This window comes from Achroia grisella, unplaced genomic scaffold (genome assembly GCF_030625045.1).
Source record: "Achroia grisella isolate CSIRO2021 unplaced genomic scaffold, CSIRO_AGI_Agris_v1 utg853, whole genome shotgun sequence".
Lineage (NCBI taxonomy): Eukaryota > Metazoa > Arthropoda > Insecta > Lepidoptera > Pyralidae > Achroia > Achroia grisella.
This window is the reverse complement of record NW_026713043.1, coordinates 2,300,632-2,328,278: the sequence shown is the minus strand read 5'-3', so window position 1 is coordinate 2,328,278 and position 27,647 is coordinate 2,300,632. Positions and strand designations below refer to the sequence as shown.

The window sequence follows — 27,647 nt, the reverse complement described above, 5'->3', positions numbered from 1 at the left end:
CTCACACATAAGTTAGTAATATAAAGACAAAAAATGCACAGTATATACACAACTTATATATAGAAAAATGAATGGATCTATGGTTGAATGACGGTCTTTCACGGTGTGTTTTTATAGAAATATTTTCCCACGCAGAACCACATTAATTATCACCGTCCAGCAATGGTATTTCCGAATCGATATTGAAATCTTTAAGAGCTCCTTTTTAAAAGTGACAACGCACATTGCAATTACCATGCTGTTGCAGCTGCTCATAGACGGCGGTAATCACTTACATTTACACTTATATTGGTCCCCTATGCTAGAAAATGGAATTAGTTAAAAAAACATTTGAGTAATGTAGTGTATGTGTATCGGCCATACGTTAAAAAGGCAGCACCTCAGTGTATTGTTTGCTCTCTTACATAAAATCTTAATTAATAGGTTGTAGCGTTGACACAACAAGTGGCAGATGCAAAGAAGAAGGCAGAAGAAGAAGCGGAGGTGACCGCCGCTCTCGAAGAACAGCGCAAGAAGTTGAGCAAAGATGTGGAGGCGTTGTACCGGCAGATCGATGAACTGCAGCAGGCCAACGACAAACTTGACAAAAGTAAGGACTCTTGACTATATTGTGGTGTCTAAGTTGGTACTTGTATGTTATGTGTGCTTTGGATGATGAAGTGAAGTTAGATTTCAATGTTAATTAATTACTTAGGGCTTTAGCACAACGCTTTACTTTCGATGGTCGCGGGTTCGATTCCTCGCACGGTATAAAATTTGTATTCATGAGTATGATTGTCTATACCGATCTGGGTGTTATCAATGAATATTATGTATTAACAAAACAAAAAATGTATCTATGTATTGGTATCAGTTGTCTAGTACCCATAACACAGGCTGTGCTTGAGACCAATTGGCGCTGTGTGAATTTTCCTAGGTTATTATAATAATTAATTGGATATTACTAAATATACATAACAACTGCATTCAAACTTTGTAAAATTCTCTGTACAATTAAAAAAAATGTACTATATATTTTTTTAATACCGCTTTTCATAATTCTATCGTTTGTATCAGGCAAAAAGAAGATTCAGGCTGAACTCGAGGATGCCAACATCGACTTGGAAGCTCAACGCGCCAAGGTTATGGAACTGGAGAAGAAGCAGAAGAGCTTCGATAAGGTAATTCAATATTATATTCATATTTTAGTTAATTAACTATTTTTTATTTCAAACGTATTGTATTAGGTTTTCCTTTACTGTTTAAATTAAACAGTAATGAAATAATGGAATTATCCACGAATTAATTTTTGCGTCAAACGTTCGCATGCGTGCGCGTGCGTTCGAATACGAGCGCGCGCGTTCTCCCGCGAATAGTCGCTAAATAAAGTTGTTGTATTGGTTGTAGGTGGTGTCAGAGGAGCGCGCAGTAGCGGAGCGGTACGCGGCCGAGCGTGACGCCGCCGAGCGTGACGCGCGGGACAAGGAGACGCGCGTCCTCTCGCTCACACGAGACCTCGACGAAGCGGCGGAGAAGGTAACCTTATACGCCATTATATTGTACGAGTATAACTAGCTACTCGCACGGGTGTACATGTATTATATATATGTATATAAACCTTCTAGAAACACTATCTATTAAAAAAACCGCTTCAAAATTCGTTTGCATAGTTTTAAAGATTTAAGCATACATAGGGACAGACAGACAGCGACAGCGACTTTGTTTTATACTATGTAATAGTGATGATAAACACAGCTTTTTATAAATTTTCTAATGTTTAAGATGAAATTTGAGTAAATTAATATTTTTTTACAACTTTTATACCGATGATATTGATTATGTTTTCTATATTTTTTAATAATAAATGTCTTCAATGTTAGTAACACTTTTGTGTATGGAGGAATATAATGGTAGAGTGTTAGTAATAGGATAAGCAAGCATGATTGTACAACGCAGATATTGCTATAGTAACTATAGCCCCTAGTTTCCATTACTATAAATCTTCTCTACCAAATAACTGCTAGATAAATAAGAAACTATATTAACACTATAAAAAAACTAAGAACTGTGGCATAATAAACATTTATTATAATTACTCGCTGACCCACAACTTCGTCCGCATTTAATTCCATCTTTTGCAATATTTTTTATTGCTGCTTCGCTCCTATCGGTCATAGCGTAATGTTATATAGCTTAAAAGCCTTCCTCGACAAATGGACAATCCAACACAAAAATAATTTTTCAATTCAAATCAGTAGTACCTGAGATTAGCGCGTTCAAACAAACAAACTCTTAAGCTTTATAATATTATTATATATAAATTTATTGGTACATGCACAATTTTTATGACCAGGTTGAGGAGTTGGAGCGCACGAAGCGTCTCCTCCAATCGGAGCTGGATGAGCTTGCCAACACGCAAGGAACAGCCGACAAGAATGTCCACGAGCTGGAGAAGGCCAAACGAGCGTTGGAGTCACAGCTTGCAGAACTTAAAGCACAGAACGAGGAGATAGAAGACGACCTGCAGCTGACAGAAGATGCCAAGTTGAGGCTTGAGGTCAATATGCAGGCGATGCGCGCGCAGTTCGAACGGGACCTGCAGGTATTGTATTTGAATAGTTTTGAACGAATGTGTTTTTTTAATTATTGTAATATGATATGGGACGATTTTATTATGACCATAAAGTAGGGAAGTAAAATGTGAACATTTTTTTTAGTTTTTATCGATTTCCATCTCTTTTTTCCTCTCTATCGAGAATCGCTTAGTTATCGCTCAAAAAATGAAAAAACAATTTCAAAATTCACATATTTCTAATAACAAGATTTTTGAGTTTATTAGTCTATGGTTTTCTCTATCGTTATGGTTATATCATAAAAGTTTGCAATCGTTACTACATATAACGTGCTAGCTATTTATTACCCAGACTTTGCATGTTTTTTTAAGATAAAATGTAGCCTTTGATTACTTTGTGATATAAATTTATATTTATTCAAAATCTATGAAACCAGTTCATTGTATTTAATTAAATGCATAGTTGATATTATTATCATGGTTCGGTTTGTGCTCATTCAGGCCAAGGAGGAACAGGGAGAGGAGAAACGGCGCGGCATCGTGAAGCAGCTGCGGGACCTGGAGGCAGAGCTGGAGGAGGAACGCAAGCAGCGCGCCGCCGCCCTCGCGCAGCGGAAGAAGCTGGAGGCAGACCTCAAGGACGCCGAGCAGGCGCTGCACCTCGCCAACAAGGTATCATGCTCGTCGACGAGGTATTATCCTCGCCAACAAAGTACCGTCCTCACCAAAAAAGTACCGTCCTTACCAGTGAGGTATCATCTTCGTCAACGAAGTACTATCCTCGCCATCAAAGTAGAGTTCTCGCCAGCGAAGTAGGGTTCTGCACAGTGAGTTACCGATCGCTTCGACGAGGTACCGTTCTCGCTAACAAAGCAGAAATCTCGTCAGTGAGGCACCGTCCTCGTCAACGAGATACTGTCCTCACCGACGAGGTACCGTCCTCGCCGGTGAGGTGCCGTCCTCGCCAACGAGGTACCGTCCTCGCCGACGAGGTACCGTCCTCGCCGGTGAGGTACCGTCCTCGCCAACGAAGTAGAGTTCTCGTCAATGAGATACTGTCCTCACCGACGAGGTCCTCGTCAACACCGTTCTCGTCAATGAGATACTGTCCTCACCGACGAGGTACCGTCCTTGCCGGTGAGGTGCCGTTCTCGCAATGAGATACTGCCGTCTAGTGAGATACCGTCCTCGTCGACGAGGTACCGTCCTCGCCGACGAGGTACCGTCCTCGCCGCCGTCTACTGTGCGCGTACTACATTTTAAAGCGAAATAATGATACGAGTAGTGAAAATAACATATCGGTTTGCGTGTGGGCGTGCAGGTGAAGGAGGACAGCACGAAGCAGGTGAAGAAGCTGCAGCAGCAGCTCAAGGAGGCGCTGCGCGAGGCCGAGGAGGCGCGCGCCGGCCGCGAGGAGGCCGCCGCCGCCGCGCGCGACGCCGACAGGCGCCTCAAGGTGACGCCGCACACACACACACACACACACACATGTCACACATATATTACATTCGCATTGTCACACACACATTCGCACATGTCACATATATATTACCATTGTCATATACACGTTTACAGTGTCGCATGTGGATTAGCATTGTCACACACACATTCGCACATGTCACATATATATTACCATTGTCATATACACGTTTACAGTGTCGCATGTGGATTAGCATTGTCACACACGCATTCGCACATGTCACATATATATATATTAGCATTGTCATATACACGTTTACAGTGTCGCATGTGCATTAGCATTGTCACACGCGCATTCACGTCGTTACACATGTAGTCTTAATGTCATATGTGCATTAGTATTGTCAAACATGCGTTCTCAAAATCACATTTGTACTACACATGCGTTTCGATTGTCACACACATTTGTACTGTTACTTACGTACTCTAACTGTCATATACGCATTCTGATCATCACGTCATTACTGATATGTTTAAATTAAATTGTTTGTGATAATTTGTGTAATTTAATGAATTACAATATAATATAATTCATAGAATACTATAAGATATACATTATATAATTGAAATTAAATATCAAATACATTTATTTCACTACAATTTTGGAATGAAACACATTTATATACTTGACTTACGAGTATTAAACTAAACCGAGTGATTATGTTGATAATGAATGTGATGTAATGGTGTGTTTGTCCGTCTGCAGGCGCTGGAGGCGGAGGCGCTGCAGCACGCGGAGGAGGTGGCGGCCGCGGAGCGCGCGCGGCGACAGGCCGAGGCCGAGCGGGACGACCTCCTCGACGAACTCAACAACGCCGCCGCCAAGGTACACATACTTTTATCTTATTACAATGACAACAACTCAATCCTGTGTTACATCAAATTCAAATTCAATTTCAAAATATCTTGGTTCAAATTATCGTGCTGGGCCGGGTCATTGGGCTCCCTAAAATATGGTCGAGCGCAGTGATGGCTGGCTCATCCGTCATACTCGTGAACGGGTGCTGCTTGTAGGGACTGGTCTGCTCTAATCACTATGACTGATTTCCTCTTATTAATTGTTTAACCAGTTGGTTATATATTCAATATTTTTTCTATTTGAGTATTTAATTGAATTAGTGCTAATTGGTGGTTTGTATTCACACACTTAAACTTAAAAATGTAAAGTAATAATAAAATTATTTAAAAGAGCAACACGCAAGTTTCTTGCTCGTTCTTCTTATGATGAGACAGCTTTCCGAACGAGCGGTAGATTAAAAAATGTAATGACTATTCAAAAGTGCTTCAATGTAAGTTTATTTGAATAAATGATTTTCTATTCTTTTCTATTCTATTCTTTATTCATGTAGGTCTATTACAGACTCTTATGATATGTCAAATCTACCGTCAGTTCGGAGTGATTTGTAGAAGACAAGAACTGATAAGAAACTCAGCTCGTATTCTTTTGAAATAAATGTTGTACATGTTTACAATAATACAGATTCATTTTGAAATTCAGTTTGGGATCTGAGTGACCGTCAGCATATGCTATTGCAAACACAAAAAATCTGATCAGTGTTCGCCACCTGAACAGATTTATGTTAGGTTTATGAGCTGTTCGCCTAGCAATTTAGTACACCGCTTTACTTCTGATGGTCATAGATACGATACTTTGCTCCGGACTAATTAAGTATGATTGTTTGTATCGGTCTGACTATCTAAATATATATAACTCAAAGGTGACTGACATAGTGATCTATCAACGCACAGCCCAAACCACTGGACAGATCGGGCTGAAATTTGGCATGCAGGTAGATGTTATGACGTAGGCATCCGTTAAGAAAAGGATTTTGATTAATTCTATTTACCAACCTACCACGGGGATAAAATAGGGAATGAAACTTTGTATGAAACTTTGTCAATTTTAAACCGATCGGGCTGAGACTTTGCATGCATAAAGCTACTATGACGTAGGCATCCCCTAAGAAAGGATTTTGATAAATTCCACACCTAAGGGGATTAGCCTCGCCAACACAAGCGAAGCCGCGGGCAAAAGCTAGTTTTCTATATATTTCATACATGCAATTACAAAAAAATATCAACATAGCTCTGATTAGCTTGTAACTAGGAATTTTATTATTTTTAGTATATTATTATTAGTATAGATAATTTAAATAATATGATTGTCTATGACAGGGCACACTTCTCGTGGACGAGAAGAAACGCCTGGAGGCGAGGATAGCGGCGCTCGAGGAGGACCTGGACGAGGAACAGTCCAACAACGAGATCAACAGCGACAGACTCAGGAAAGCGCAGGTAAGGAGTTTTTTAAAAGTTCTAAATCGAAAAATCATTTATCCATGTAGGACATTTTAGCCGCTTATGAACGTTAAGTTTTTTGTATTCATATTTTTCCCTACCATTCAGTTCAGTATATAGATTCAATTGAGAAGAACTCGACTGAAGTTTTATTGTAATCCAGTTTTTTACATTATGTACTTAGGTGTCACTTCCTATACATGAACTATTATTGCCATGTCGAGTTTTTTTTTAAATTTCCCCTAAAAATAAAATTGTTCACCTGTGGGGCGGGGTCTCCACGTCTGATAACACTGCTATAGATTACTTCATTGTTGGTAAACAGATGCAGATCGACCAAGTGACAATAGAGCTGGGCACAGAGAAGTCTGCGACACAGAAACTGGAGAGCAGCAAGCTGGTGCTGGAGCGGCAGAACAAGGAGCTGAAGGCCAAGCTCGCCGAGCTGGAGACGGCGGCGCGCACCAAGACCAAGGTCAGCCTCCGCCACCTGACATATCTTTTTTTATTGAGGGATTTGAGCTATTGTCAGATGCTTTGGACCTGTAGCACTGCGACCTACATAGATCTATTGTGCTCGACCTTTTCAAAGTTCGCTACCTAGACCCATCAGGGACAAGAATTGAAAGATATTCTTAGGAACGATGGTTTTTATTTCCTTAAGGAGATATTTCCTTTGTGCATGAGTGGGCTAAGCCTAAGTTTGTTTGTTTATTCAATTTGCAGTGTTCAGTAAGGGCTCTAATGACCAAAGTCATGGTGCATATATTGTTTTCACTCAATAGCCCATTATTAGGGCTTTTGAATGTACTAATCTTTGACATGGAATTTTCTTAGAGTGATTCAGTGTTTGCTATTTGGTTATTAGTTTGAGATTTTAAGCAATGGATTCAGGGCCCTGTCGGATAGTTTTTGCCCCTAACTTTGTTATTTTCATTGCCGTCAATGTTGTAATATCTTACTTTCTCTTCACTTATTTAATTACTTAACCAGATGTTAGTGTATTTAGTACTTTGACTCTAATGAATTAGTGCTCGTTGTATGAATAAATGATGTGACGATGTTTTAATCTGTGACTTCCAGGGCGTGATCACATCTCTAGAGCTGAAGGTGGCGAACTTGGAGGAGCAGCTCGAGGCGGAGTCTCGCGAGCGTCTCGCGCAGCAGAAGGCGTCGCGGAAACTCGACAAGAAGATGAAGGAGCTCGCCCTCCAGCTGGATGAAGAACGTCGCCATGCTGACCAGTACAAGGAGCAGATTGAAAAGGTAGTTAGCATATTACTAGCAATCCTCTTCGTCTTCTTCGTATTAGAATATAGAAGAGAATATAATTTTACTGACTTGTTTTACACAATAATGACATAAGAAATACAAGCAACAATTTACACATTAAAAAACAGAGTCAATGTGGATCACAACTCAGCATAATGCTGGGAATATAGTTTCTAGCGCTGATTTTCAGTATTTTTTTTTTATCATAATGGAATGGTGCACCCGCCTGCGCTAACGGTTTACGCTGGCGGGGCACCAGTGGAAGATGATAAGATGAGCATGAGGTCAGGTCAGTTAGCCCATCGTGACAACTCACCAGGAATTTGTCACGATGGTTTCCAGGGGGAACCGCGTGGATGTCATCCTGACATGGTACATTGTTAGCAATGGGGTTATCAATCCACATTAATACCAATCCCCTTTCCACCCTGATTTTCAGTATTAACAGTTTCCGTTTACAGAAATGTACATTTCTAGATCTGTTTTACCAATTGCAATTATACAAACGGGATTTGAACGTGTGGTACAGATGAACGTGCGCGTCAAGGCGCTGAAGCGTCAACTGGACGAGTCTGAAGAGGAGGTCCAGCGAGAGAAGGTCGGCAAGAGGAAGGCTCAACGCGAGCTGGAGGACCTCATCGAGACGCACGAGACGCTCACGCGCGAGTGCAACAACCTAAGGAACAAGCTCAGGTAAGCAATACGCTTCAACATACGCACACACACTGCCTCCCACTTCACCACGTCTCAGTTCATTCTGCCATAGACGGTTTCGGCTAGCGGTTTAGCACTTTCAATAGTGGGTTTGATTGCTCCTCATTTCGATTGTTTGTTTCGGTCTGGGCGTTTTCTATGTATATTATGTATATATTTACAAAAAATATTGAACTTGTTTTAATTAGGCTAAATTTAATAATCTTAATTTGTGTAAAGGAAACACGTAGCGCCATCTATTATCGCTTTGTGAATAACTCAACGAACACCATACTGTATTCCTCTCTGATTTGTCATCTGGCCCTTGCGTTGACTGCTAAAATATGTATTTAAAATAAAATATAAGGTTAATTAAAAGTTGGCGTCTTTTTCTCGATCCATCTCAATAGAACTATTTATATTAGATGTCTAGTACCCATAACACAAGCTCTGCTTAGCTTGGAACTAGATGGCGCTGTGTATATTGTCCAGGGGTATTATTTATTGTTATTATTATACCTTGTATCTGGTACTACCAAGTATATATAGAAAATATATAGGTGATGTATATAACATACATGAAAATATGTATTACTATCAAAAACAATTTGTTTATACAGTATTGGGATGTCCTAGTAAGCATAGCAATGCCTGTATCACGTACATCCCGCTCTTCCATATTCATTACCATATATCTGATTTTAAAAAGAAACATTTGAAACATTAACAACCAAATATAAGTAAAAAAAAAATGATGGTAAAACAAAGATTATAAAAAAGATAATCATTAGGAGGTTTTAGGGTCGGCAACGCGCATGTATCATATATCATCAGTCGAGTTTCAAGCTGTGTTCATTTTTTAACGTGTGGTAAATCTTCAAAAGATCTACTATAAACCACAGAATATATCTGCAACCGTCTATGTTGGAGCTGGGGGTTTTGCATGTGCAATCTACTCTGGCTCCGAGGGAAGCGTCCATAGGGTACGGTAACCGTTTACCATCAGACGGACCGTTTGTATAAATACATACATAGTATAAAAAATATAGTCCTATTATACATAATTATATATATATTTATTTGTTATTGTGTCCGGTAAGATGTAACAACAGTATATTCTGTTGCCAGTAGGCCGACAATATCAGATTGGGAGGATAGTGACTAGAAGACACGTGGTCCGAGCGAGGTAACGTTAGCAGCTGGCTCGCTCTGTCTCTGTCACTCTGTGTTCATTTGATTGCGACATTCATGCGATTGATACAAAATAATTGGCATCTCGCACGGTTAATTACAAACTGTATTAACTCGAAAATAAATGTTGGGAAAGTCTACTTTAATGGTTTGTTTTAAGGTCGATTTTTCATATTTTTTTGTTTGTGACTTAATGCTGTTTATTATTAAGCGCGCGCGATTTGTTTCAGATCGGCATTTCAAACGTTTAATTACAAACTGTATTAACTCGAATATAACAAAATTTGAAAATCGACTTTAATTTGTTTCTTTTAAGTTCGACTTTTCTTTTTTTTTATATACGAGCTAATGCTGTTTATTATTAAACGCGCGATTTATTTTAGATCGGCATTTCGAACGTTTAATTACAAACTGTATTAAATCGAAAATAAATGTTGGGAATGTCGACTTTAATGGTTTGTCTTAAAGTCGCATTTACTTTTTCTAATATGTGAGTTAATGCTGTTTATTAAGCGGGCGATTTGTTTGAGACTATCTTACGCTCTCCATTCAACTAACATATCATGAGAATAGTCTGTGAAAGAACTTTTAATGAGTATACATCTGTCTTTTTGTGGTGTTGTTTTAAGTTTTCAGCTTCGACTAATATTGTGATGTCACTTGTGTAGAATATTAATATACGTGCCTTTATCAGCTGTAATGATGCCAGGTACAGCATAGGAAGGAACAGGTAGGAAGGAAGCGGGAATAATATAGTCGAAGATAATAATATTCGGATGTACTTGTAGAAACGTCAAATGATACTCCATGGAAGCTAGTAGGATTTTCTTTCCCACTTTGAATGATTCTTTTCAAATTTCTTACATGTTTGCCTCTTTTTAATCAACTCCAAAAAAGAGGAAATGGATAACGATGGGTGCTGTATTAAAAAAATATCCTCCGCCATTAATAAATCGATTTGACAAAACTTTTATTTTAAAGATTATATCTATATTTTATTTGGCTTTTGAAGTTTTTTAAAGAATTCTAATAGTCGTATGATGTTTAACTAGAAAAATATTCTTAAAAATGTAAAGAAACTATATAACTGTAACAACTTTTATTTAAAAGAGCAACATGCAAAGTTTCTAGTTCATTCTTTCTTCCTGTCTGCGTTACGAATAAGTGATAGGTGTCATTCTTTTGGTGGATTCAAAAGAATGACTATTTGAAATTGCTTATATTAAGTTTATTTGAATTTAGATAATTTCTATTCGTATACTTTTTTTTAACTTTATACTTAAAATATAAAGTAAAAATATATAAATTTCTATATTTGTATTAGTATTAATATATATATAATGGTGTGTACAGACGACAAGGCGGGCCGATCGGTCTGTCGAGCGGTTCGTCCTCGTCGCGCATGAAGCGGACCAGCCTCGCCCCCGGCGGCGGCTCCGGGGACGAGTCCTTCGACGACGTCAACGACACCACCAACAGCGTCGAGTGAACACCACCCCCGCACCCCCGCACCCCCACACCCCACACACCCCACATATACCCCCGCACCCTCAGTGGCCCGCCTCGTGTGGACGGAGAAGCTCGCTTACATGGTGACAGTTGGTCAGAACGGTAAAACTCTCGGTATATATATGAGATTAGAAGAACACATTTGAATTCAGTTTTATGTATGTATATAAAATTAATAATAAGTTTATTGTGCAAAAAACAGTTACAAAATGGACTTAACTATGTTTCTATATTTATTTCCATTCCATCCTTTATATCAGAATCAATCAAATTAATATATCTAAGAATTTTATTATTATCATAAAAAGAGACATTCAAATATGAATTTTAACTGATCTTTATATAATCATCATCATATATATATTATAGATATAGTATCTATAATATATAAAGCTGCATATATATAGAGACCTTTGAATTTCACATTTATTTACATTACACACTTTAAGCTAATGAATATTTCTTATAATGTAATTAAATCTATTCTCATACAATATAAAAAAAATATTTTTAAGAACATTTCTAAATGAAATTCTTAATAAATCCTTATAATGTAAAATTGTATGGACTCTTTTCTTAACAGTTAACCGCTATGTGTCAACACTAGCAATGTATATATATATATATTTCACGTCTAAAAGAGTCACCGGGACTTGTAGGTCCCGGAACTGTCACCTGTACAACTGTCAACTGTATAACCGGCTCGAAATCTAAATTGGCAGAGTGTCATAGTACATTTAGATGTAAATCGAAAAAATATTCTAAGACATAAAATTGAAGTGATACTTAATAATTATGTATTTTAGTTACGTTTAGCATGCTTATAAAATCATGTATTTTAATTATTATTTTTTTACATTGAATTTTGACAGTCATACTTGTAAAAAGATGAAACAAACTTATTTGATTAGTGTTTTGTCGCTCTCTTCCAATTAAAGATTCTAGTTTGTGTGAGAGAGAGGTAAAACAAATAGAATTAAAATTCGTTTAATACATGTTTTATTATTTTATGAGTATGGCTTTAAAATTTATAGATTATAATTTTTTAATATTCATATGTGTAGCTAAAAAAGAATATAATCTCGTCCACCAAAGGTGAGTCCAGAGCCCAAACAATTTCCCTATAAATTACATGTTCTAGAACTGTTGTTACACATTTATATTAACAACATTTGGCAGAAATATTTAATTACACAGTACTAACAGTACAGTTGTTATTGAGCAGTCTGTGGTATACGTCAAATCTTAAAAGGTATATTACACTATTAAATATATGAGATCGTATCTAGACTAATTTGCTTCTGTTGTTAATATTCTAGTTTTACAACGTCTTGTATTAAGTATAATACAATGAGAATAGTTTTTGTATTACTATAAAATATATAAATGATATTTTTGATAGTGTAATAACTCCTCATGGGTAAAATTCATTCTGTATACGAAACACTCAATTTATATTGTACCTCAGGCCTGTTCTGTAAGACCGCTCGTTTTATATAGGATACTACATATAAATAAACTAGTATTGAAACCGGCTTTGTTCATATTTTACATAAGTACATGTTGGCGTATGCTCAAACGTTTTTGAAAGCATTTAACAGTCTCATTGAATCTCTGGAATCAATTGGAGCAGTATTAATAACAAGACATTCCTGACAATCGAGAGTTTTCGATTTTACCAAGACTTGGTCGTAACCGGTAAATTGTTAAATTACTCATTGGGTGATAATGATGATTTTTTTAATGGGCTATTGAAATAATGGCGGCAGTAAATTTGTTTTTGCATTTAACGCGACTGAATAGGGAAGACTGTTGCGATAATACTGGAGAACTGGTATCCTCCGCTCACAGCGTGCTCTACGCATCGCGGAGCATGCTTGGCCCCTTTCGCCGAGCATGCTTCCTGCCTTGCTATTAGCATGCTCACACACGCCTTCTATACAAACATGTAAATAATATCAGTGCGTGACACTGAGTGCTTAGTTGCCATACAATTTAATGATAGTTCATAAGTATGTCATGTACGCATTTGTTTTAGAGACGTGTCGTCGTATTACATCGGTTCTCATTTTATATTCACGCCTCCATTCGGTGGTTATTCCGGCTGTATTTACAATTGAAAGGACAAACTGCTCGGTACAGATTTTTTGTAACTGTTGTTTTATGATTGATAAATACGTCGACACGTCTCTGTAGATGTTGTAACAGATTTTTATTTCCTTACCATTTTTGTACTCTAATATTTTAACATCTTACAATGTAAATACACCAGTACGGTGGCAAGTGTAAATTAGTTTCCATATGGAACGGTATTATTGAAGTTCGCGCTAGTGTAATGGCTTGCTTATTCTAGACTTAGATAAGATTCATAATAATAAATTGTGGCCTTAAGTTTTTTATTATGGACTATACGTAAATAGGCTCGTGTCGACATCGGAGGCACGACGTCCTGTTATATAAACTGTCATTGTCTCGCTCGCATTTTTACGATTCATTTACTGAATAATAATTGTAGTGAACCATTTTTATTATACAGCTCTGAATAATAAATGTTAAAATTTAAATGTAAGTAAACAATTCAGAAGCATACTTATTATATTACATATATATTTTATTTAATTATTAACAATATTGATAATTGTACAATTGGCCATAGGTTGTAACAAGTGGTAATGCCAATTAAACAATTTTTCATGATTTTTTATACTTTGTTTTATTTATATGTTCCTCATTCATTGAAATAAATTTATATTCGTTGTTCCTCCTATTCCTTTTTCTTTTAAATATACTGAATACATAATTTACAGTGGTATAACTACTGGCTGAGTTTTATATACTACGATAGTGGCAAACAAGCATATGCCCCATCTGATGGTAAATGAGTTGATTATATCTTATATATAAAATTCTCGTGTCACAGTTTTCGTTCTCATACTCCTCCGAAACAGCTTGACCGATTCTCATGAAATTTTGTGAGCCTATTGAGTAGGTCTGAGAATCGGCCAACATCTATTTTTCATCCCCCTAAATGTGGGGTAGTCTAACCCTAATTTTTTTTTTAGTTTTGTATTTGTATATTTCTTTTATTTTCCAAAACAACGTTTGTCGGGACAGCTAGTAATATATACGGGGCCAGTTTTTTTAAAACTAATATGGTGGCAAACGAGCATACAGCGCATCTGATGGTAAATAAGTCGATTATATGTAATGGGTTTAATCTGTGAATAAGTTGGGTTCTAAGGATTAGAATTATTTAGTTAAGCTATGTATAATGGTATGTATGGTACTTCACTAAACTACTTTTGGCCTATAGCCGCATAGTTCATAGCATGCCATGAACAAAATAATGTTAAATAGAAACGGAGACAAACTAAAGAATTATACCAATTTAAACTATAGGCAGGGATTAATTTGTATACGCAGAATAATATTTTTTAGCGTTCTCTAAAACTTTAAAATGACAAACTGGGTTTATATTTCAATTATTAGGATTACATAAACTAATGAAGGTAATTCAAGTATAATATAAATTTATGTTAAGTATGGCTGGCTTCTGCAGTTTTATGCTTTTTGCCTCTAATTAAAAAAACCTCGTTCATCTGTCTTGTCAGTTTCACATAAAAGAGGTTTCAAGTGGTTCAAATTAATAATAATATTTTTGATGTTTGGTAGTATAACAAAAAACAATTCTAATAATAAAAACTCCATAAATATATATATTACAAAAGTATGGGGTTTGTTTTGATGCTATTTTAATTATATTAACGTATTTCTTCTTCTTAGCTCGCTATCCGCTGTAAAAAACATAAAAATTAAAAAAGTGCTCTGTACTTTCTGTGAACCAATTCTGTAGAAGATAATGTCCTGAATGTCAATGTCACTTTGACTCGTTGTCAAATCTGTCAAATTGGCGGAATATTTTGAGTTTGGATGTGACCTTGTTTTGTTCGCTTATTCATTGATTTACATTTAGTAATTATAAGGTTTCTTCTCAACACTCATACTTATAAATAGTGTATAAAACTTACCTTTAAAATTACATTAACTTATGTTTGCAAGAATTTCATTAGCAACAGCTGCATTTATAAAACTGTAATTCGTAAGTTTTCATTCATAATGTCCGATTCTATTGATGAATATTTCGATGCGGCTCTATCTTTGGTGAAAAGTGCTGGAAACCTCATAACAGAGCATACGGCAGGTTGTAAACTGTTCGAATTGAAGTCTTCCGATATTGACTTGGTCACGGAAATTGATAAAAAGGTTGAAGAAACTCTTATAGGTGGTCTCTCAGAAAAATTCCCCGATCACAAGTTTATTGGCGAGGAAACCGTTTCTGATGGAGGCAAGTGCGAATTAACTGATGCTCCGACGTGGGTGATCGACCCAATTGATGGCACGATGAATTTCATCCACGGGTTCCCTCATAGTTGTATATCAGTTGGTTTAATGATAAATAAAGTGGGTGTTGCTGGTATCGTTTACAACCCGATTCTACAACAACTATTTACGGCGAAGAAAGGTCAAGGTGCCTTTTTAAACGACAAACAAATCCATGTATCTCAAGTGAATGAATTAAAGAAAGCTCTGATCACATTTGAGACAGGTACGAGCAGAGATGTAGAAAGGTATAAGGCGATGTTGCAGAACTTTCAATTAATCGTCAGTAAGGGGCATGGAGTCAGATCGTTGGGGTCTGCAGCTTTGAACATGTGCATGGTGGCTTTGGGAGGAGCGGATGCGTATTTCGAGTTTGGTATTCATGCATGGGACATAGCTGCTGGTGCCGTGATAGTTAGAGAGGCTGGTGGAGTGTGTATAGATCCAGCGGGGGAGCCACTCGACGTGCTATCGCGTCGAGTGCTCTGTGCCAGCAATGTAGAACTAGCACAGGAGTTGACTCAGAACTTAGTACAATTTTACCCAGAACGTGATTAGACTTGTTGATCTGTTATTGATGTTGTAAAGATTATTCCTATATTGTATAACTATTGTCTTTATAAATATAAATGAATCTCTGTAATGAAATTATGGAGGTTTGTCAGTGTTAAATCACAATTTATGTATATTAATATATTGCATTTATTTGCGGTTTGGTTGTAAAAAATTTGTAAAAAATAATTTTAAATCATTTGATTAATTTTTACAATTAAATTATACAATGTGACTATGACTATCAATTTTCACCTATTGATAGTCACATTATCAAATAGTAATTAATATAGGCAGTGCCAGAGGATAAAACTAGTAATGTATAATTTAAACATTGACACATTTCCTTGGCTAGACATATTCTCAATTAATCATAAACATATTATAATTCTAATTTAAATTATTCTCATCTGTTTTAATTTAATTTAATTGAGTTTAAATTAGTTCAAATAACCACAACTGAAATAGATGTATTCTGTCCTAACAGTCAGTCTTCACTATATTATTGCATAGAAGGGCTTAAAATCAAAATTAAATATTATGTATAAACCATTTTTCAGTAACAGATTCAAACATGATTTGTCACTTTATTAATTTAGGTATTGAATAGTTTATTTTAAACAATGAAATTATTGAAACAGAGTTACATAATCAAATCCATAGTGTCAAAATAATTTGTATGTACTTATATTGATAATATGTTAAATAAGGTCATTGTTTGTATGACTGTACGTATTTTTTATTATAATTATGAATAATTGTGACATTCATTATTTATATCAGAGTGGATCTCAAATAGTGGGTTTATTGTTACTTATCTAAGACTTATATAAAAGATAACATTATGTTACTCCTTATATAATGAGTGTATAGATTAAAAATAATCTGTACAGAGATATATTGAAATAGCAGTGATTAAATCTTAATGAAGAATGTGTTCTGTATTAAGAATATATAATAATTTAAAATGTATGATATGAATAATTTCTGAAATATGTGTACACTAAAAAAATATACATGTCTTGATAACAGTGATGATTGTTGATCATGATGCAGTGGTACTTTGCTCATATAAGAGTCAAGGTTCAATTCCCAGTTAGGTATAGTTATGTATATGACAGTAAGATCATACCCGCCTCTCATGAGGAGATAGCTATGTTTAATAGTAAAGTTTATTATAATATTATTTACTATTAAACATTTATTATTAATAATAAAGTTTATTTATTCCGTAACTGTCAAATTCAAGATAATTTATTCATATATATGACATTTTTTGTCTCTTATACACAATCATTAAAATAACTAAAAATGTTTATAATCTATTTTTAATTATGTATAGAAACTCGTAAGCCAAAGACGTGCAGTATTATATCTGAAATTATGATCTGAAAGCAAACAAGTTAATCGCAATCCATTTTAAATATTCTTTCCGTAAGAAATAACTATGTACCAGAATGAAATTAATACTCAAGGAATACTGCTGAAATAATTAGTATCTCATATCGATTACCGATTAAGAACAAAGATGTATTAGAATCGATTCAAAATTAGCAAAGATATTGTGTAAAAAACACTCATTTTTCGAGTTGGTTGGTTGTTGATGAGTCATCAAAAATCAACTGAATCAAAATCAATGATAACATGACGGTAGAGGATTGTCTGATGAGTCATCAACAATTAACTGATTCTAAAATGATAACATGATGGTAGAGGATTATCTGATGAGTCATCTACAATTAACTGATTCTAAAATGATAACATGATGGTAGAGGATTGTCTGATGAGTCATCAACAATTAACTGATTCTAAAATGATAACATGATGGTAGAGGATTGTCTGATGAGTCATCAACAATTAACTGATTCTAAAATGATAACATGATGGTAGAGGATTGTCTGATGAGTCATCAACAATTAACTGATTCTATAATGATAACATGATGGTAGAGGGATTGTCAGCTGTCCACGTCATAGTGATTTATACTTTATTTTATTTTGCTCATTATTATTTATATTTTTATTTTTGTTTGTGTAATTCTGTGTATTTCGTAAAATTAGCTCTAAGAAAATTGTAAAACTAACAAAATATGCAAAAAACCCTGAAAATATAATAATAATAATAATATTATAGGGAACACAACACTTGACATGCCCACAATTTGCTGACTATATTGGAATCTAACATATGTATACTCGTATATAATAATTTTGTTTTATACCTACAATATTTTATATATATATATATATATATATAGATAGGTAACAAAATATAACGAATATTATATTTGATTTTGATTACCTTCATTATGAAATGAAACTCATGTATAATTATGTATTTATTTATTTATTTTGTTAATTAAAACTAAATACTTAAATACTTTTCATGTAAATTACTTGGTACAAATTGTTGCTATGTGATTTCAAAATATATCGTTAAAGAAATGAATTGTGTTTTATTATTGTATGTTGAATTGTCGACCCTAAGTCAATGGAATAAGATAATGTTTACCTTCATTATATGTACGATTTACAATATTGCCATATTCAGTACTTTGAACTGGATGGGTCAGTTTATCTGTCGGATGCAGAGAAATTGGGAAGTGAGTTGGTCAGTTGGTTGACCAACCTGTTGGTCTTGCGTTAACCCAATAACTCTAGAAATTGACTCAACAAATTTACACGTCAATAGCGCGGTATTATTTTTTTAATGATAATGGGATGATGCACTCCTCTGCGCGGGGGGAAGAGGATTGTTAGTAATGTGGATTGATAACCCCATTGCTAGCAATGTATCATGTCAGGTTGACCTCCACGCGGTTCCCCCTGGAAACCATCGTGATAAATTCCTGGTGATTTTGTCACGATGGGCTAACTGATCTGACCTCATATTCATCCTATCATCCTCCACTGGTGCCCCGCCAGCGTAAACCGTTAGCGCAGGCGGGTGCACCATTCCATTATCATCCATAAAAAAAAACTCCCCTGCGCTAACGGCTTACGGTAGCGCGGTATTTACATTCATTATAGTAGCACAACTGAACTCAAGTTTCCTGGAAACCAACCTGACTTGACCTCATGCTCATCTTATCATCCTCCACTCGTGCCCTGCCAGCGTAACCCGTTAGGCAGGCCGGTATCCAATTTCATTATCGTCTATTAAAAAAAACTGAAGTTGCGTGGCAAAGTTTATGTGAAGAATAGCCGAGGTCAACCCGACAGATTGACCCGATCTATCGTTTGACAAATTGTATTGTCAGCAGCTTACATTTGAAAATAAAGTCATGCTGTATTAGGCTGTGTTATTTATAAAAGCTAAGAATTTCGGTGGTAAGCTTCATTAAATTTAGAATTATGAGACAATCACAAGCACCACCTTAGAGTAAAGGAACCGGTTAGACTAAGTCTAATCTGGTTTTATTTTTACAAATGCAATACTATAACAATAAACATTTTAAATATAGGTAGTACCTACTAAATGAAAATAAAAAACTGATTCTTTCTTTAAAAACAATTTGATTGCAATAATACAGTGTTAGGATGACCTAGTAAGCATAGCAATGCCTATAGGTCATCTAGGTACATCCAGCTCTTCATGGGTTTATAAATAAAAGAATTTCCTAAAAAAAATGTTGGACGTTAAATAAAAATTAATTAATAACATTTCATGTATTTTCAAATATAGCTACGTTTAAAATATTTCACGTTGACTGTATTTATAAATAATATATTTTTCAATAATACAGAAATGCATAATTCATCATATGAGAGTTGGTTTACACAGTTGATCAGTCATCAGGTTGCCCTAATGCCACTAATGTTCTGATGAACTCCATTCAGTTGCTGTGCTTCCCTCTCTTTTACCTTACTAATCATAATATAATAGAAAATCATTTATTCAAATAACCTTAATTCTAAGCATTTTGAATAGTCAGTTATTATTCTTTTAATCTACCGCTCATTCGGGAAGCTGTCTCATCACAAGAAAGAGCAAGAAAATTACGAATTGCTCTTTTAAATAATCATTGTCACTTTACATTTCCATCTCATCATTTTAATCTCTTACTCGTTTATGTTTGGAGTCCATATGACATTATGTCAATGTGATGATTGATAAACTGTATGCCTTAGTTCTAATAATTACACAATAGTTAGGAAAATGTAAATAAATAAATATTCTTTGTACCACGTCATGAATTCATCTACAATCAATAATTAAATATTTCATATATATATATATATTAAGTACTTCTGTCAGTCTTTGTTAAATTTAGTAGTCTTATCTCAGAGATTTTACGCACTACACGATACCCATACACATATCAAATCAAATCAAATCAAAATATATTTATTCATGTAGGTCTATTATAGACTCTTATGATATGTCAAATCTACCGTCAGTTCAGAGTGCTTTCGAGCTGAGAGCAACTGACAAGAAACTCAGTTCATTCTTTTGAAATGCTCGTACATGTTTAAAAACTACAGATTCATTATATAGTGTCGTCGTTATTAACTAAAGGTCATGTCGTCAATCTTACTTAACTTGCGTAAGTATTACTTATTCTCATGCAATATCTAATTAACGTTAAGTAAAAAAACTAGGTGGATAGTCTAATGTATATATGTTAATTTATATTTGTACCCTGGTATGTAGGTTTTTGTTGCTTTTTAAGGTCTGTCAATTATCAAATTAATCATCAATATATCATAAGTTAAAATAATTTCATGTCGTTAGTACTTAATACTTTGAGTTAATTGTGTTGTGTGTGAGTGAGTTGTTTATACTTCATTAAATTCTCAAATAAAACGAGTTGCCTATCTTTATGTTATGTAGTCACTAGTCAGTCTTATATATTTCAGTAATTATTGTCATTTTAGTCTTTCATTGTCGTGCTTTAAGTTTGTATTAAGTTATGTGATAACTTAATGTTAAGTTATCATGTGGGGATCGTTAGTTGTATATATACCAAAGCTGTCCCAACTGAAGACGGTTAAGTTATCGAGAACTAAGTATCTATATTTATTTTTAAATAATTACTTAGTGATCGAGATTTGAATAGCATATAGTACTAAGTTATTAAGTTATAAGTAAATTCTTGTCATGTTTTGTTAAACTTTCATAATATTGTTCTAAGTTACAAAGTTATAATCATTATGTCATGTCATGAGTCTTACAATATTGGTGTAAGTCGTTTTTATTTTAGTGTGTTCTGGTTATGTCGTAATTGCAACTAGTTACAGTCAGGTCTTGTCTTGTCTACAATTTTATATATAAGTTATTCACTGAAATTGTACCTATTGCAGATTTATTTCTTAGTAGAATGTCAAGTATTGTGTCAAGTTCTATATATTGGACCGATCCTATATATGTTACTGTCTTCTACATGTTCTTCAAAATGTTACATGTTTTATATAATCATTTTTTTAAATGGAAACAATAGTATAATAGTCGGGTAATAAAGTGTCTTAGTCGTATCGATTGTCTAAGTTATTTGTCATAAGTCACAGTTTGGATTAGTACATTTTGTCCGTAACGTGTCAATTGTCATAGTCATATAATAGTGTCTTTATCAGTCTGCATCGTATATTTTTATTAGTCAGCGTCAGAATCCAGTGTCAAAGCTCAACCAGAGGTAGGGGCAGGCCACGCGCCACTTGGTGATATTACGAATATTAAGAAGGAGATTGACCAGGACAATCTTACTATACAGACAACCCAGAACAGAGTTCTCTGGCGCATGAAGACCCGACCCCAGATAAACTGGGAACATGGGTTGGACAAAGAAGAAGCCAGAATTCAGTGTCTATATTACTATACTTTATTATAATGTACAGCGAGGATCGATGAAGTAATTTGTCATAAACTAAGGGTTTATATCAATATCATTATGTCCACATCATGCTGATTGTCAAAGTCATTTGTCATAATCATATAATATAGTCTCTGTATCCATTTGTATGCTGCCTGCAGTGTGTCGATTGTTATTAGTCATTATTTTATGTCTGTATTACATTTACAAATAAATAAATAAATAATTTATTTGGAAATGTGAATTTTCTACTGTGATGATTGCTTGTCATTTGTTACTGTCATAAAGTAAGGGTTTTTATCAATATAAATTATGTCCACATCATGTCGATTGTCTAAGTCAATTTGTCGTAGTCGTATAATAAAGTGTCTGTGATATACAAACTGTCTGAGTCGTGTCCATTGTCATGATAGTCAAAATTTTGTGTCTGTATTACCACAGATGAGATAATAGTATTTAGTATTACTATTCTGTACAGTGACGATCGATGAAGTAATTTGTTACCGTCATTGACTAAGAGTTTATATAAATATGCATTATGTCCAGATTATGTCCACATTATGTCGATTGTCGAAGTCACTTGTCGTAGTCGTATAAAAAAGTGTCTATGATATGTAAACTGTCTAAGTCATATCGGTTGAAGTAATTGGTCATAGTCATAATTTAGGTTGTGTGTTATTATATATTTTGTACTTATCGTTATGTCGTAGTCATTAATATGGGCTTATCTCAATACATTCAGTTCGTGAAGTAAATTTGTCTTAGTAAGTAATTTGTCATAGTTATATCTAAGAGTCGGTCATAACACGGATTCTGGACATGCCGTATCGATTGTTGAAATTATTTAACACAATCACAGTCAAGTTGAAGTGTCTGTATACATATGTATCTACTATCTGAGTTTTGTCGATTGTTGAAGTTATATGTCGTAATTGTGTATCAAAACATATATGTCAATATGTATTCTGTCTGTTTATAGTCTGTTTGTTTGTTTATAGTTGATGTTATCTGTAGCAGTCATAATTAAGAATCTGTGTCAATGTTACATTCTGTTCGAGTCGTGTAAGTCATTCGTAATAGTCATAACTAAGGACCTGTATTAATGTTACGTTCTGTCCGAGTCGTGTAAGTTATGTCATAGTTATAACTAAAAAGGCCTGTGTCAATATTACATTCTGTCGGATTCGTGTAAGTCATCTGTAATAGTCATAACTAAGGGCCAGTGTTAATGTTACATTCTGTTCGAGTCGTGTAAGTTATCTGTCATAGTCATAACTAAGGGTTTGTGTCAATATTACATTCTGTCGGAGTCGTGTAAGTTATCTGTCATAGTCATAACTTAAGGTTTGTGTCAATGTTACATTTTGTCCAAGTCGTGTAAGTCATCTGTAATAGTCCTAACTAAGGGCCTGTGTTAATGTTACATTTTCTTCGAGTCGTGTAAGTTATCTATCATAGTCATAACTAAGGGTTGTTAATGTTACATTCTGTCCGAGTCGTGTAAGTTATCTGTCTTAGTCATAACTAAGAGTCTGTGTCAATGTTACGTTCTGTCCGAGTCGTGTAAGTTATTTGTCATAGTAATAACAAAAGGTCTTTGTCAATATTACATTCTGTCTGAGTCATGTTGATTGTCGAAGTTATCTGTCATAGTCATAACTAAGGGTCTGTATCAATATTACATTCTGTCTGAGTCATGTTAATTGTTGAAACTAACAGTCGTAGTCATAAATAAAGGGTTTGTTTCAATGTTACATTCTGTACGAGTCATGTTGATCGTAGAAGCTATTTGTTATAGTCATAACGAAGCGCATGCATACCACAATCTCCATATCATATCATCATATCATAATCACCACAACTTGGACAGTGTCCAAGTTGTGGTGATTGTTGAAATTATCAGTCATAGTCATAACTAAGAGGCCGAGTTAATATTACATTCTGTACGAGTCGTGTTGATTGTTGAAGTTATTCGTCTTAGTCATAACTAAAGGTATGTGTCAATATTACATTCTGTCCGAGTTATGTTGTTTGTCTAAGTTATTAGTCATTATCATAACTAAGGGTCTGTGTCTATATTACATTCTGTCTAAGTCATGTTGATTGTCGAAGTTATCTGTCATTGTCATAACAAAGGTTTGCGTCAATATCCGTTCGAGTCATGTTGTTCGTCGAAGTTATTTGTCACTATCAGAACTAAGGGTATGTGTCAATGTTACGTTCTGCCCTAATCATGTTGGTCATCGTAAGTTATTTGTCTTAGTCATAACTAGGGGTCTGTGTCAATATTACATTCTGTCCGAGTCATAGAGAAAACCTTCATTTTGTTGAAACAAATATGTAAGTTATCAGTCCCTTATTTATTTACATTTCTTGTTCATCTCGTTTAATGAAATAATTGTAGCAATTAACTTATTTATAGAACCTCATACGTTATTTTGTTCTTTCGTATGTCTTATGTTAATTAACTAGTTATATATAGAGATCTAACAGTTGCCAATGAACAACATGTACAAAAATACTTTGGGTCTAACATTAGAACATTCCTGGTCTTCTCCTCAAACTTTTTAAGTTCATAGGTCTCGGTATTTCTTTTAGAGCATGCGGGTCGGTTTTTATTGGTGGCATTCGATGTGGCAGGTCCTCTGGAAGTTCCGCATTTTCCTCATAAACAGCCCATTGCATAGGACTGAAATGAAATTGACATTTTAAGAACCAATGTTTGATATGAGAAGTAAATGCTGTATAGAAAGCGAAATATTATATAATACTTTAGAAAAAATAATTCACCTGTTTTCACTTGGTATAACTTGAAATGCAACAGATGGTGTCTTTGCTGGACTTGAAGGCTTCTTTATCTTCAGTCTTTGTCTTTCAGAGCTTGTTGATTTTGATTCAATTTCGTGTAATAACGCTAATTTATTGGCCGATGATCTCTCTTCTATGTCTTCTCCAACTCTTGAGTGATTATAGTTTTCTTTTCGATTGTTTGTTTTGACCCCAGTCGTATTAGATTCAGGATATTTATGTAAAACATTCTGAATATAATAATATTTGTTTTTAGTCTGAGTCGGAATATTTTCGTCATGTCGTCTTGTCGGTCTGTGTAAATTGGTGTAAGGTTTCGTCGCTGTTTCGTATAAGAAAAACGTAGAAAGTCTCATATTTGTCTTGTCATTATCATAAATAATTTCTGGTTTCTTAGTCACATAAGTAGAAAAGTCTTTACTTATTACATCATGTTTTGTTTCTTTTTTGTCAGAATTCACGATATTAGTATCACGTTTTGTATTAACGTTACCCTTGTAATTGCCTACATATCCAAAAGTTACTAATTTATATAAATTTTCTGTTGTGCTTTTAACATCTGAGGTATCAAAGTTGTCAGTAGTCGTACTTTTGGCAGTAGTCCGTATGGTTTCTTCATTGGATCGAGCAGATGAATGTAAATTTTCCCTATCGTGAGTTCTATGTAGATTTGTTTTGTGCTTAGCATGGTCATAATAATAATTGTCCGCTATATCATCTCGTCTATTGTAATAATAAGGTTTGTTTGGTCGTCTGTACGTGTCGTCATATGTCTGATATGTCACTTTTACCACGTCTCTATCATAATTCTTTTTTGTAGTCCTTCGCCAGGATTCGGTTGGTCTAGGAACATAGTTAATGAGGTAAGTATATTTGTTAACGTTCTCAGTAACAGTTATAATAGGTCTGTTGTATGGACGTTTGTGTGGTAAGTTGTTAATAACAACAGATTGTACATTCTCTATATCATGGTCCCTTTCTTCATCATAATCATAATCATTAAATTTCTTTGATGGTTTGTTAGGTCTCATGTCATGTCTTAAGTGAATTGTATCATCGTAACGTCGGCTTTTGTTTTTAAAGTCCAGTTTATCATCTATTTTCTGGGCTGTCAGGTTAGTTTTCGTGCTGGTTTCATCTACTGTCAAAGTAGCATTGTTAATACCTTTGTCTTTTGTCTTTGTTCTATTTAATTTGTCAGTCAGTTTGCTATTTGTCACATTTTGTGTTTTATTAGTGCTCGACGAAGTATGGGGTGGTACTTTATGTGAAACGTGTACAGATGCGGCACTTGATACTTTTTGTTCATTTCTTTTTGGATGAGTCGAAGTCGTTTTAGACTTTTCCGTAGTAGTCGAAGTAGTGGTAGGCTTTGTCCGTTTAGGTTTCTGCGTGCTTGGTTCGTCTTCCGATTTTTTAATGTCATTAGAGTCCGAATTTAGCTCTACCCAAGCCGATAAGTCAAAGTTGTTAAGAACACCATTGTGGCATAATATTCTGTCATTGTCAGGACTGTCCGGTGATAGAAAAACAAACGGTTGGATATTGTCAATGTTGTCTAGAGTATGACAGAGAACTTGTGCGAATGAGATTCTTCGTATTTGTTGTAATTGTGCTGGGGTAAACGAGGATTCAAAACCACCGTTCTCGTACCTGAAAGTCAAAATTACCATTAGCAAATAGTCATTAACTAAAAGCAGCAGTATTTTACTTAGAAGCGCATTTTGTACAGCGTCGTCTGTACAAGGATAACTTGCTTGAGAGGATATGATTGATAAAATTAGGGTCTGGCTATCACAGTGTATGGAGACTCCTCAGGTAAGGCATGAACGATACTACGGAAATATTTATACTTTGAGACAACTGCAGTGTTTTACATGTCTATAGGCCATGTGACTTTCCATCAGATGTACTGTAAACTTAAGAGCCAGTCCAGGTACATAAAAAAATAGTTACCAAAATCGGTCCCCTTTTCTAAGATTAGAGAACTGCTGAGCGATGATACAAGCAAATGTTGGTCCAACAAGTCCTCCTACGACTGGTCTTTCCGACATACCACCAGTGAATAGATCTATATCATCCACATGTCTGAAAAAATACATATTAACATTTTTATTATGATCAAGTATTAGTAATAGAAATAAATACTAAGTATATACATGGTCAGTTCACTTTAGGTTCTACTTGTTTAGGACTAATATTAAAAATACATTTTTTATTCTACGACTGATTCTATGCAGATTCATCACAAGATGAATGAGCAAGAAACTCTTGCTGTTCTCTTTTGAATCTTGTGTTGCTCTTTTGAATAGATGTTTTTTTAATATAAATAATTACACAATTAGTAAGTGGCATGCGATAATCAACATAGAAACCGCTACGCACTCTTAGTGCAATCAAATAATATTGTCAGCTCTATAAATTCTAAGATTATCCACAAAAACATTATTATCGTTAACGAACTCTTCAATTTTATAATATGCTTTTTTACAAAAGAACTGTTTTATACGACATTAAATAGACTTAATAATATTCCATTTTACCTGTATAAACTCTCCAACTTTCTCACGGTCCTAACTGGCATCACTCTAAACAGATCTTCAAACTCCAGTATTGCTGACAATCCACACGGTTCTCTCCAAGAAGTATAAGGTGCTACTCCATGATCTCTTCCTCTTTGTATATTGATGGCAGCCAAATCCATTCCGAAGTCAAATTGGGGCGTTTGAAATAGATGATTGGTTAGTTCTTCAGTGATGAATTCATCACGCTTTTGTATTGGTTGGTTGACCATGCCCAATACAAGACGATCTACAGCGCCCATGCTCCAAATATTTGATGGATTTGTTACTTCATTGTGAAGGCTGACGTCTGTAATAGATATTTTTGCATTAGTGATTCAATTTTCATTATCATTTGAGAGGTCTTTGCACAAAATCGTGAATAGGTTTCGCTACCTCACCTATTTCTTCTGCTAATCAGTTTGTGTTGTAAGAACTGATGTTTCTGATTTGATGTTTGTATTAAAATAAACTAAGAAATATTATAATCGTTTTGAACGCAGACTCATTATAAGAGGATTGAGCATGATACCTACTGCTTACA

General features: G+C 34.9%; 3 protein-coding genes across 3 annotated transcripts in view; 2 read left to right on the top strand and 1 right to left on the bottom strand.

Annotated features, from left to right (window-relative positions):
* The window catches only part of LOC131852535 (myosin heavy chain, non-muscle), a 110,208-nt gene extending 99,202 nt beyond the window's left edge, over positions 1–11,006 (top strand). The window contains exons 18-29 of the mRNA XM_059203213.1: positions 424–589; positions 1,057–1,160; positions 1,387–1,515; positions 2,333–2,581; positions 3,053–3,223; positions 3,873–4,007; positions 4,737–4,856; positions 6,206–6,325; positions 6,654–6,803; positions 7,412–7,594; positions 8,130–8,293; positions 10,838–11,006. Coding sequence (XP_059059196.1) covers positions 424–589; positions 1,057–1,160; positions 1,387–1,515; positions 2,333–2,581; positions 3,053–3,223; positions 3,873–4,007; positions 4,737–4,856; positions 6,206–6,325; positions 6,654–6,803; positions 7,412–7,594; positions 8,130–8,293; positions 10,838–10,973 — 1,827 coding nt within the window. The 3' untranslated portion in view covers positions 10,974–11,006. The remainder of the gene's footprint in view (positions 1–423; positions 590–1,056; positions 1,161–1,386; positions 1,516–2,332; positions 2,582–3,052; positions 3,224–3,872; positions 4,008–4,736; positions 4,857–6,205; positions 6,326–6,653; positions 6,804–7,411; positions 7,595–8,129; positions 8,294–10,837) is intronic.
* Positions 11,007–14,957: 3,951 nt separating this feature from the next.
* Positions 14,958–16,095, top strand: LOC131852507 (inositol monophosphatase 1). The gene has a single exon (XM_059203176.1). The coding sequence runs from the start codon at positions 15,110–15,112 to the stop codon at positions 15,929–15,931; it is 822 nt and encodes a 273-aa protein (XP_059059159.1). The 5' UTR covers positions 14,958–15,109; the 3' UTR covers positions 15,932–16,095.
* A 7,693-nt stretch (positions 16,096–23,788) lies between these two features.
* LOC131852476 (uncharacterized) overlaps positions 23,789–27,647 on the bottom strand; it is a 64,671-nt gene continuing 60,812 nt past the window's right edge. Inside the window, exons 10-13 of the mRNA XM_059203140.1 lie at positions 27,086–27,413; positions 26,499–26,630; positions 24,525–26,195; positions 23,789–24,423 (exon numbers count right to left, since the gene is read on the bottom strand). Of these exons, the coding sequence (XP_059059123.1) occupies positions 24,270–24,423; positions 24,525–26,195; positions 26,499–26,630; positions 27,086–27,413 (2,285 nt within the window). The 3' untranslated portion in view covers positions 23,789–24,269. The remainder of the gene's footprint in view (positions 24,424–24,524; positions 26,196–26,498; positions 26,631–27,085; positions 27,414–27,647) is intronic.